Below are 12,087 nucleotides of genomic sequence, written 5' to 3' on the forward strand. Positions count from 1 at the left end.
GTGTATGTATGTGTGTGTGTGTGTGTGTGTGTGAGGGAGTGTGTTTGTGTTTGTGTATATGGATATATTTAGTATGTTATACTTGATCGTCAGAAGGTGATATCATTCGATTCTATCATTTGCTTATTTGACGCGTGCCGCCAGCATTAATAATATCAATCACTTCAATTGGAGCCAAAGAACAATATATCACATACCTGGTGGTCGTTATTAGGCCCAGTCTTGCTTAGCACCCGGCGGTAATATATCAGAGCCACAATATATACTGATCGACTCACATCAGCTCGGTGCAATAAATGTCTAACGAACTGCGAGAAATTCTCTATTTTGTGAGAATGACTGTGTTGCGGAAATTTGAAAATGTCTGTATCTGGCTTGAAAATCGATTTAGGATTCTTCACCGCGGGTTGTGACTGTTGCTCCTGTTGTCGTAGTTGCTGGTGCTTCTGATGGGTAATTGTCCTTCTCTCGGCCTCTGCATAGTTGTAGTTTTCATTCTTACAAGCACTGTCTTGAAATGTGTACGGGGGAGGAGGAACGGGAGCATTGCCCTTCTGTGTACTCTGTAGAGGAGAACTATCCCCACTGTCGTGCGAAGAGACAGATATGAAAGTATTGGCGTCGGCATCCAGGTTTGTTGAAATCCCATCTCTTGTATGTTTTCCCAAGATTGGATGCATTTTACTATTCTCCCTATAGTTAGTATTGTCATAATTGCCATCCGAGATCTCTATAATTGAGTGTACATCTAATACTATAGTATCTTGTGACATTTCGGGAACCTCGTGCCTGACGGAATGAGGGGCAGCTACTCTGATTACTTTCCCATTTTTATTATTTACTGATGGCTGTATAAACCATGCGCCCAACTTGGAAATGGAGGAGGAGAAGCAACTCAAAGTCATTTTGGTGCTACGACTCAGATGATACACGTACACTAATGCGATTCGAGTCAGGAAATACTTCAGTGTATGGCAGCCTAGTAGCAGGAATGATACTACACTAGTATGCAGTGAGAAGGTGTTAAACATCCAAAATGTGCTAGCACAACGATGGCGGTTGAACAACCCAAATGCGATTGTTATGCAGTGCTGTAATAATGGATATATGCGAAAATTTATACACATAAATATACATACGGATGCGTAATGAATTACAAGATAGTGTCTTTCATACGAGATATGATAATTATAGTCAGTTGTGCAGTGGGCAATGAAGCCCTGTTATTTATTTATATATTATTTAAAAAAAACAGAAGACCAGATAGCAGTACTTCCAATTATGCAACGCAGCTTCCACACATAAGATTGTAAATTTGGGATAAAGCTTTTTTAAAAGTTTGCGACACTCTTTACGCTATTCTCCACTCTATTCTCCACGTATTTAATTTAACTTTTGAGTGAACAGCAGGACGACACTCGACAGCCGACAGGTACAGGACATTTTCTAAATATACGCTAGCTGGTCATTCTAATGCGTCAACGACTCAGTGAGCATTTTTGAAAGAAAAAAAATTTGAGGTTCTGGATCAAAACCCTGCATCACTGTGATTTGATCACTAAGTTCATTGGGAGTTTCCGTGGCAACTCGACTCTTTGTGAAATTTTACTGGAGGATAGTGCGGAGATGAAATTTATAGAGAAAAGAAGCAAAAAAAACCCCCTATTAGACTCTATAGAGTTTGCAAAAACTTCGGTGAGCCACTCTGAATCTGAGCCTTTTCCTTTCTTTTCAATCAGAAATAATCTCTCTCTCTCTCTCTCTCCTTCTCTCGCGCGGTAGTCGCCTAATACGCACTACTAAATACATGCATAGTAATATTTAATTTTGGACCAGAAATATGCATTTGTAAGATGACGGGGCCACATCGGCACATCCACAGTGAATCTATTACTCTGAGTATCAGTGGCACAGTCCATAGTCCAGACCCCATAGTTCAGACTCTGCATTGAGATCGTGGTGCTTTACATAACCTTCTAAATCAGACAAGAATGTTTGATTTAGAATCCTATGTGCTTTACTATTATAAGTTCGACGACTGAATAACTTCAAGACCTTAGGCCTCATCGCACATGTGTTCACCTTGTAGCCAATGACAATATACAGAAGCAGCAGCTAGGCTGAATATACATTGTCACTGCGATCAAATGTAAGGAACTACCAAAATGTGTGAACATCATTCGCAGCCCATTGTTGGCCGCATTGCCAGGCGCAACTCGTGCATAATTAGAGTGACATATATAGATTACAAATCATCATATTTTATGCTCTGCTTTCAATCCTTAAATACTTATGTGCAAATTATAAGCCTCGCGAACTCCCGTAGATACAAGCAATTGTGATGTGAATCTATAATCCCACGTAGGCGGGTCTTCTGAGAAGCTGCAAGCGTCATTGAAGAATTTTACAGTACCGGTTTCTTACCGATGCTTGAAAACTATACTAGCTTGCATGTATAGACGGGCCTCCTGAGAAGTTGCAAGCGTCATTGAAGAATCGTATAGTACAGGTTTCTTACCGATTCTTAAAAACTATACTAGCATGCATGTATAGACAGACTTCTTGCTTGTCGCTACCCCAGATTCTAAATATAAGCTATGTCTTGTACCCAATGACAACCCACTTGCTATAGGAGGGAGCTTCATACGACTCCCAAAAATACACTCTGAATGTTCAATCTGCAAATAGATTGTGTGTTGTTGTGCCCCATTTGTATTACTGCAAAAAGTCTTTCTGAAAATGCGTAATATTGGCTATAAATGCCAATTACAGAACGGATTTCCGAAGCCAGCAAAGGCATTGTTTTATAACGCATAATAGATTATCTGCCAGTCTTTTATTTTCACTCAGTCGTTTAACTGCTCTCCTTAATACATGATATAGAGAGGCAGTGGGGAGCATCAAAGGTGGCTCTTATACCACTAACAATTGCGAAATACGTTTCTCGAACTGCCTTTCTTTCACAAGACCACACTTTGAACACTATTGAACTACAACATTACGTGTCTAATATTTGTCAAGTCTGAACACTGGAATTCATAACACGCGCTAAATAAACTTGCCGGTAGTATTCTATTGAACTGAAGAGCCTCCAATATTTGCACTGCCGCCCACACGAACGCAGTGATGGCTTTTTATATACACCGACGACTCGGGCCACAGTGCCCATCATTCCGTCGGCCTCTTCGATATGAATGACATCCTGATTTTGCTTTGCTATATTTTTAAGTTTTTATGCAGCTAGACTGCCTGCAAACGCATATTGTTTGTAGTAACAATCCCTTGGCAATTCGAAGGCCATTTAAGCGTTCACTGTGAAATTAAAGAGGAAAGAAAAACTTAGAACAGTGTTCAAATTTTAAGTTGTATTCTTTCGTAAGGTGAACTAACGAATTGTCGGGAGTCACGGCTATAGTATATATATCCAAGGAAACCCATACAGTGCAAGCAAGGTCAAATCAACTAGAAGACAAAATCAAATTGACCAATACTGGGTCTGTTGATGCGTGGTAATTCACAAGAGCTTACTGTATAGTGTGACGTCTAGCTGATCAGGCAGCGGTGTAATCTCGACTTCGAATCGAGACTGGACCTCGTTCAGGATTTCAGAATCCTCCTTAGAGGCGATGAAAGAAATGGCTAGACCTTTGGTTCCGAAACGACCGGCACGGGCCACCTATTTAACAAGGGTAAATTGTGTGCATATGTGAGTTTCATGGCAACCACATAAGAAGTTAGCTCAGAAGTACCAATCAGGCTACATATGAATCTGTGCCATATATATTCAAAGACAGGCTTTATGAGAGACAAGGTAATGAAGCTGGTAAGAACCCGCATCAGCCGATTCAGCGAGCTAATGCAGATTGTTTTGTGGTGAGGGTTTTAGGCGACGAACCGATGTAACAATAGTCAAAACTTACTCTGTGTAGGTATGTATCTGACTGATCAGACATGTCGAAGTTTATAACGATGTTGATACGCTCGATATCGATTCCACGCCCCACAAGATCAGTCGCAACAAGGATACGTTTCTGGAAGTCCTTGAACTCTTTGATCATCTCCAAGCTACAGACAAATTGTTTGATTTTGAAAAATTTAGAGCGAGAAAATAACCGTGTATGTTTGAAATGTACATATATTGATTCCACGCCCCACAAGAACAGTCGCAACAAGGATGCGCTTCAGGAAGTCCTTGAGCTCTTTGATCATCTCCAAGCTACAGACAAATTGTTTGATTTTGAAAAATTTAGAGCGAGAAAATAAAACTTCCGTGTATGTTTGAAATGTACATATATTATACTCTTGATTTCATTCTAAAAGAGTACCCTCCCGCACCCCAAGCGGACACTCACAATACAATAGGGATGGAGAATCAATGCGTTATCGATGCTCGTTACCAGAAAAAAACCCCCGAAACGCTGATTCGATGCTCATGTGCATAAACATATAAAAACTCGCTTATATATGTATATAATCTTAGTGGGTGTCATTTATATGTATAGCATTCTGCATAGCAATATTGATACTAATATTAATATATTATAACGAAAGCCATACATATAATGATGTACCAGCTATGATACGCATAAGCGTATACAATGCGACATACCGTTGCTCTTGGCTGAGACCAGTGTGTAACGCGATGGCTGGGAAGTTGCAATCACACAGCAAATTACACAGAGCCTTTGCTCGGCTAACAGACTTGACGAAGATTACTACTTGGTTGAACTCGAGTGCATCGAGTAAATCTGTGAGTTTTCGGTTCTTGGCTCCCTCGGTAATTTTGACGTAGTGCTGCTGAAGACCGTGCAATGTAAGCTTGGTCTCGTCGTCTACGTAGATCTCCATGGGCTACATCATGTACATGTGTGTGAATACAGAAAAGCATTGTCAGTGGATACAGACACAGAAATATATTGCTGTGTACCAAAGGTGCGCAGAACACAAAAGAACCATGCGCGTAATACATGGGAATGATTATCAATTAAAGATTAGGAGAGTTAAGATTTTACACAATATTGCCTAAATATGTATTGTTTTCCACCCCTCAATAAATAGTGCCGCTCACATCCATTTGGTTTGAGAAGCATAGTACAGAATATCACAATACAAACACATCGGTTGCTAGACGGGCAACAGTAAGACCACTGAGTAGTACAAGACGGCTCCACATCTACACATTTTTAAAGTGTACCAAATGCATTCGCTACATACTATACTCTCGTAAGCTTCAGAGACGCAATTGAAACTCAGCATAAAACTATAATTACTGCACATTGTGATTTCAATAACACATTTCACGTAAGGAACATAACTACTCACAACCTCAGCAATAAAGTCGACGACCGCTCAGATGATGAGAGTACCCCCCTCTCTCACACACAAGCTCTTCTAAATATACATTGCTATATCGATAAGAGGATAGGCAATAGCCCATAATGACCACACAGCCACTAACCATATTTGTAGAAAATACGCGACAGTTTGTAAATTCAACTTACGTCTCTCATAAACTTTTTGCAGATTGGTCGGATCTCCTTTGAGAGTGTTGCACTGAACATCATCACTTGTTTTGACTTGGGGCTTTGCTTAAAGATCAGCTGTACATCCCGACGCATATCAAGCGAATCCAGCATCTTATCACACTCATCGAGCACAAAGTGCTTGAGCTTGCTCAGATCGAGCGAGGGCTTGGTGTTGCTGCCAATTGCGTTGGTGGCAAGTGACAGAATACGTCCCGGAGTTCCCACCACAATATGGGGGTGGGATCGCTCATCCTTCAGGATTTTATCATCGTTTGTGATAGCAACGCCACCGAAGAACACCGCTGTGCGTACACCCTCAATGTACTTTGAGAAGCGCTCGTACTCGTTCTTGATCTGGAAGGCAAGCTCACGTGTGTGACACATAACCAGCACGCTCACTTCCCCATCCTTGATCTCCAACTGCTGCAACGTAGCGAGAACAAAGACGGCTGTCTTACCCATACCAGACTTCGCCTGGCAGATCACATCCATACCAAGGATGGCCTGGGGAATGCACTCATGTTGCACTGCACACGCACGCGGATAAATGAAATCAATGGAACAGATATTGTGAGTGGTGAGGTATACACCACTCAAACTTGGTATAATTGTTTTTGCCAAAATGAACTTCGTATGGTTCCCGTATAGATAATAAAGAAGAATATTAAAAGTTTTTGAGTAATCCGACGTAGTCTCGCCTGGCAGCAGCTTATACCAAACTGCCCTCTACTATTTCGCTTGGCACGACACAGATATATCCTGAAGATGCGTATAGTGTGGTAGAAACTGCAGCGTTGCACAATACACGGCGTCACATATATTCCACACCTTCTGAAGGGTGCTCGAAACCACAGTCGACAATCGATTTCAAAAGTTCTGGTTTAAGCAAAAAGTCGCGGAAACCTGCCGTGTGAATTCCTACATAACCCTTCTTTGCTGTAGCACCATCAGTCTTGGGCTCCTCGGTGGGCTCAATAACATCCTCCTCGTAATCCAAGAGTTCCTCGTTCACGTCACCCATTGTGGTTTAATTTTTAATGCTGCAGTAGACGTAGACGTTTAGGGATTCGGGTCAACAAACAAAAACGTGCAGATGGAGGTGCTTATTCGCTGGTTAAGTTGCTTTGTGTGAACGTGGAATCCCGACGCCATTTTAAGACTGGGAAAGGTTCCCAAGGGGACAGAAGTGCACAGTGTCGGGGTCAGCTGCGAACTCGGGCTTTGATTCAGCTTGGCAGATTTTTGCACATGCTTATCGCAAGACCGCCATAACTGAATGGCAAATGCTAAATTGATCGGTTGATCTCCATCACGTCCGCTGCACACCAGAAACCTTCGCACCTCCGAACCCCCATTTTACCCTCTTATATCTCCATGGTATGACAGAGAGTCCGAATTGTGCATAAAATGACATGTTGTTATCGTTCGTTGTTTAAGTACATACGTGTGTGCTAAATGCGTTGCCGTCTTAAGGGGTATGCTTCAAACACTCAAAAATTGCTTACCAGAGAAAAGGAGTTGTATGTACGGATCTGAAGTCAGGTAACACAATCCCGGCTGTATATTATTGTGTTTACTGATAGATTTCGCATAAATATTGTCGAGTATTTTCAGACTAGTTTCCGCCTTTCGATATACCGCACGCTTTCCCCCGGCTAAATACCTGAAGGCTGAAGCACTGATTTACCACGTTTGTCAGTTGCGAAAATTTTATACAAGAAATATGGAAGTTTGTTAAAAAAAAAATTGTACATACCCTCCAATTCCCCGTCATCGCTGTAAAGAATCTATTTTTAAACAGTATGGTTACTGATTTGAAAATGAAAATTATTTTATTATATTTTCCTGTTGTTGCATTTTGGATATAAAAATTTGGAATGTAAAATAATTATGTACAAATTTCATGACCGTCTACGAGAGAGAGAAGTGAAAATTAAATATAACTATGGCTTATCGGACTAACGCCCGAAGAACAAAATAGCTCTGGATGTAGATAGCCAAAACTGAAAACTGGGCCGGTAGCAGAAAGCAGGGGTAAATACGTAGAGCTGGTAAAAAAAAACGTAGGTATTTTCATAGGCTTCTAAATTTAACATTGGCTATATCATACAGATACTTCATAGCGCCTTCTAAATCTTTAAAACCCATTATTAGAAGGCTATGGCCTATGAGGCTATGGTATTCGATTTTTGAATATATATCCGTTCTATTTATTTTACAACCGGCACAGCAAGGGCACAAGCCCAACGGGCACACAACAAGAGGCCTCAACACAAGCCCGCCACAATGATCAAGTTCTTGAATCCAGTAATCCACGTCAACAGAACTTCTTCAAATATATTTTTAAAAAGCAATATTAACTGGACAGTGATCCTCTGCCAAAGGTTGATTGGAACGTTAGCGGATACCATCATACCAAAACAAAGGGCACGATGTTCGCCAATAGGTATTCGATTTATTCTTGTATTGACAACTCACAATACTCATGGAAATTAAAACCAATGAGTCATTATATTTTAGATTTAGTATTTTTTTTTTAAATTTATACTATATTCAAGAAAAACCAAAATACATTTATTTTTGTACATACAAAGGATTTTTTTATTAAAATGTATTTTTAAATATATGCATAAAATTATAATTTTATATTGTTACAAAAATAGATAACAGTTTACTATTTAGTACCGAACCGCGAATATCTCATGACCATAAATAAAAATATCTCAACTACATTTCATATTTGCCTCATTTTTTAAATAAATAAAAATATCAAAATGTTTTTTTGGATAGAGACTTTTTTTTTTAAATTTGTAGACGTCTTCCTTTTATGATTTTTACCGTAGCGGGCATAGCCTTCTACTGGGTGTTTTTTTAGAAGGCTAGTGTTTTTAAATATAAAATATGTATTTAAAATATTTACATGTTCTATTTTCAGAAGGCTATGATTTTACAAATTTATTTATTTATAATATTTGTATATATAAGTACATATGTAACCGAATTTTTTAATCTTTTATAAAGAAAATCGTATCCTTGGATGCTCACCACTCGTGGCTCGGTCAAGGCGCTGGCTCACGTCACTGCAAATCAGCTCCACCTCTGCCGTTGCGAGTGAGCGACTGCAGAGTGCAGACCGGACTTGGTCGAGAGCACTTTGTAGTACCGAGTTGCTGAGACTCCGCGCCCCTGACTGCTGAGTGCAGGGTGCTGAGTGCTGACGGCTGAGAGTCTGTGAGACAGTGACTCATGCCTGCTGCACTGCCGACTACAGAAGGGCCAACAGCACATGACCTGCAAAACCACAATCCAATCAATTTAGTGCTAATGCTAAATAGACCAATATGAGTAGAGCCCTGATGATATTTCTGAAAAAGCCACCAGGGATAAATATAAACTTGAATCGTTAATATATAAATAGAACAGTTTAATTCAAAAAAATGACACAAGATTCTGAAAATCTGCTATGCCAACACAAATATTTGCTATTCTGTTCCAAAATATTGTACATAACACCTTGTAAAAGATACCTTTGAATGGTCCAAAAAAAGTTTGTGTGTAGGTAAACCTGAAGGATATTTCAAATTCGGGGCAAATCGAAATCTAAAAGAATGGAATGTCTACGTGAAACTCCTTGAAATAAAGCTAATCTCATTGGTGAATAGTCACTACCAATTATGCACTTTATGAATTCGAGCCAATATTTTATATGTTTGTACCCTTGATTTGAGATATTCCCAAGATGGGTAAACATTGCATTTTTTTGTCGTAATTCTAGTCACGCCGTCGGTCAATAGTTTGGACTGGCTTGCTCTTTCGCCGAAACGCGAGATAAAATAATACAATAACAAACAACAATATAGTTCTCGCCGGTCGGTGACGATTTCACAGTCGATTACGGTGCCAAAATTACGAACGGACGGATAGGACAAACAAAGAAAAACAAAACATAAACACCATTAGTCTTACACTCCCACCCAATTTCATACTAAACTATACTTAACATGTCAACTGATAGAGAAGATTGCGTCTACAAGGCAAAGCTTGCTGAGCAAGCCGAGCGCTACGATGGTAAGAGACTATGTTTGTATCTCAATGCTTCCCTTGTCGCATATGTTAGAAATCTGTTCTTTGCTGAGTCCTGTTATCGTTGATATAATTTCGTCGCGCACGTACTTGTCAAATTTGTTAAATTCTGTGAATGGTTGCTGCTTCATTTTGTTAGCGTGTTTTATTTAGCGCCACAGCTAACTATTAGTAACTACACTGTATTTTATGCTCTGTGTAACTTTCTGTATTGTCTTGTATCTTGAGTGCGAATCGTGCATCCTGTATTCTAACCAGATATCTTTTTGTACCTTGCACGCAAATGAATTCTTTATCGTTATAGAGATGGTTGATGCCATGAAGAAGGTGGCCTCCCTAGGTGAGCAGCTTACAGTTGAGGAGCGCAACTTGCTTTCCGTCGCTTACAAGAACGTCATTGGTGCCCGACGTGCTTCATGGAGAATCATCTCCAGCATAGAGCAAAAGGAAGAGTCTAAGGGAAACTCAAACAAGGTTACCATCGTCAAGGAATACCGCCAAAAGATCGAGAAGGAACTAGAGGATATCTGTGCTGGTGAGTGATTTTATATTTCAACTAATTTCGAGCGAATTTGTTTTGTACCTTCTTTTCAAACTGTAGCAGGGACAGGTCAAGTCAGACGATGTGTATATTTGGATTCCTGTCACTAATGCGGTTGTCTTGTTCATTTCTACAGATGTTATGAAGGTTCTTGATGATGACCTTATTCCCAACGCTGAGAAGGGTGAGCCCAAGGTATTCTACTACAAGATGAAGGGTGACTACCACAGATACCTTGCCGAGTTCTCGTCCGGTGAGAAGCGCACAGGTGCTTCAGACGAGTCCCTACAGGCATACAAGGCGGCTTCCGGTATGTGCTTTTCGCCCTAGAGTATATATGATTGATGCACTTTTTTGCTGATTTAACACTTATCTTCATCGCAAAACGTTCTGTGAAATCAAGCTTTCTCAAGGTGTTGAATGTCTTCCCTCCATTGCAGATATTGCGACCACAGAGCTTCCCCCTACCCACCCCATCCGTCTTGGTCTAGCCCTGAACTTCTCAGTATTCTATTACGAGATCTTAAACTCGCCCGATCGTGCCTGTCAGTTGGCCAAGCAGGCGTTCGATGATGCTATTGCCGAGCTAGACACCTTAAGTGAGGAATGCTACAAGGACAGTACCCTAATTATGCAATTGCTTCGCGATAACTTGACGCTCTGGACCTCAGATATGCAAGGCGATGCAGACGCGTCCAAGGAGGACGAGAAGAAGGACGAAGAGTAATTAGTCTATTGTATTTGTAATTCGCTCTACCTACGCAAAAAAAGAAATTGTCGTTGTACTGAATTATATAGTGCATGTACAAATGTTATCTATCTGTAAACGATGGGCTCTCTAGATCGGGAGTGTGACAACCCTAAAAATAAAGCTGTACCAAAACAACTCCTTCGCGTGAGTGCCTCTTCCTTCGTCGGAGACTTCAGTCGGCCTACTGTGCTGTGAACTCTTCAAGGAGGTTTTATTCGTCAAGCCGTTTGGAAGATTCAAGAATGCGCTTCTCTGCTTTCAACGAGAATTAGTCATCGACTGGGTAATTCTTGTATTTTATTTCCCCCAAGTGGGTTGCTTTTGTTGTCGGTCAAATGTGTACATATAGGCTTGTTTCTGATTGTTATTCGTGCAGAGGTGCTCAGTTCCGATTATGGCTAGCATGTGATTAAAATGACAGACCGTCTTGATGTCTTCCCGTTGTGAGTTGCCTGGTCCTCCAACCACCTGTAATTCGGTGCAATATATTTGTTGCAGAGATTGGGGGTCGTTAGCTGCGTATGAAAGGTTGCATGTACATCTTGATTTGTGTCTATATCCAAGTTGTTGTCATCGGATGTTTTTCTGAGATGACGAACCTGACAAACTGTTCATCCATAGCAACCAATCACGGCGGAACATGATGGCGAAATGTCCGCGTATGTTTCTACTGCGAGCACTTAAGAATCCAACTTTAAATATAAGTGAACTTGAAAGCTTGGTGAAGATGTTTTCAACCTACGATTGGAAATACGTAAGCCGTGTTAGAGCCCAGCAAACAACCTTTATATTACAAGGATAATAAACGAAAAGATTACTATGGCACGTATATCCTGAGCCACCTATTTTGATGTGCGATACAGGAGAATACATATGGAGTCTTCTCAAGTATGTTGCTATATCTGTATAAACCTAACCATTAGACATACACATGTGTATATATATAAATATAACTCTATTAAAAATAATCTTCATATACACGTATATATATATATATATATTAATATCTATCTATTAAACATATCTTTATATACACGTAATATATATATATAAATATATATATTACGCGTATATAAAGATACGTTTAATAGAATAATATAAATATATATATATATGTAAATATATATATATATATGTATATATATATATATATATTTATATATATATATTCATTTTTCTATGTATTT

At 39.9% G+C, this 12,087-nt stretch overlaps 3 protein-coding genes across 3 annotated transcripts; 1 reads left to right on the top strand and 2 right to left on the bottom strand.

The window, feature by feature from the left end:
• Positions 1-164: 164 nt before the first annotated feature.
• Positions 165-773, bottom strand: SARC_07006 (hypothetical protein; the record flags this gene model as incomplete). Its single annotated transcript, XM_014299069.1, has 1 exon — positions 165-773. One exon carries the CDS (start codon positions 771-773, stop codon positions 165-167), a length of 609 nt encoding a protein of 202 aa, XP_014154544.1.
• Positions 774-2,798: 2,025 nt separating this feature from the next.
• SARC_07007 (spliceosome RNA helicase BAT1) lies at positions 2,799-7,207 on the bottom strand. Its single transcript, XM_014299070.1, has 7 exons — positions 7,031-7,207; positions 6,354-6,565; positions 5,502-6,052; positions 4,610-4,851; positions 3,921-4,065; positions 3,529-3,676; positions 2,799-3,312 (listed from the first exon to the last, which is right to left on the bottom strand). The coding sequence occupies exons 2-7, from the start codon at positions 6,544-6,546 to the stop codon at positions 3,302-3,304; spliced, it is 1,290 nt and encodes a 429-aa protein (XP_014154545.1). The 5' UTR covers positions 6,547-6,565; positions 7,031-7,207; the 3' UTR covers positions 2,799-3,301.
• Positions 7,208-9,406: 2,199 nt separating this feature from the next.
• Positions 9,407-11,039, top strand: SARC_07008 (14-3-3 family protein epsilon). The gene is made up of 4 exons (XM_014299071.1): positions 9,407-9,593; positions 9,913-10,143; positions 10,286-10,459; positions 10,590-11,039. Exons 1-4 carry the CDS (start codon positions 9,527-9,529, stop codon positions 10,874-10,876), a joined length of 759 nt encoding a protein of 252 aa, XP_014154546.1. The 5' UTR covers positions 9,407-9,526; the 3' UTR covers positions 10,877-11,039.
• The last annotated feature ends 1,048 nt before the right edge of the window (positions 11,040-12,087 follow it).

The sequence above is a fragment of the Sphaeroforma arctica genome (genome assembly GCF_001186125.1).
Source record: "Sphaeroforma arctica JP610 unplaced genomic scaffold supercont1.529, whole genome shotgun sequence".
Classification (NCBI taxonomy): Eukaryota; class Ichthyosporea; order Ichthyophonida; genus Sphaeroforma; species Sphaeroforma arctica.

What these genes read in the sequence shown, in the direction of transcription:
- SARC_07007 (XM_014299070.1), bottom strand. Translation starts at nt 6,546, where the DNA reads ATGGGTGACGTGAACGAGGAACTCTTGGATTACGAGGAGGATGTTATT. An exon ending in GGTCTCAGCCAAGAGCAACG is followed by an intron (nt 4,066 to 4,609) that starts GTATGTCGCATT and finishes ATTTGTCTGTAG; the next exon opens with CTTGGAGATGATCAAAGAGT. An exon ending in CAGATACATACCTACACAGA is followed by an intron (nt 3,677 to 3,920) that starts GTAAGTTTTGAC and finishes CTTGTTAAATAG; the next exon opens with GTGGCCCGTGCCGGTCGTTT.
- SARC_07008 (XM_014299071.1), top strand. Translation starts at nt 9,527, where the DNA reads ATGTCAACTGATAGAGAAGATTGCGTCTACAAGGCAAAGCTTGCTGAG. An exon ending in GCAAGCCGAGCGCTACGATG is followed by an intron (nt 9,594 to 9,912) that starts GTAAGAGACTAT and finishes TTATCGTTATAG; the next exon opens with AGATGGTTGATGCCATGAAG. An exon ending in GGCATACAAGGCGGCTTCCG is followed by an intron (nt 10,460 to 10,589) that starts GTATGTGCTTTT and finishes CCTCCATTGCAG; the next exon opens with ATATTGCGACCACAGAGCTT.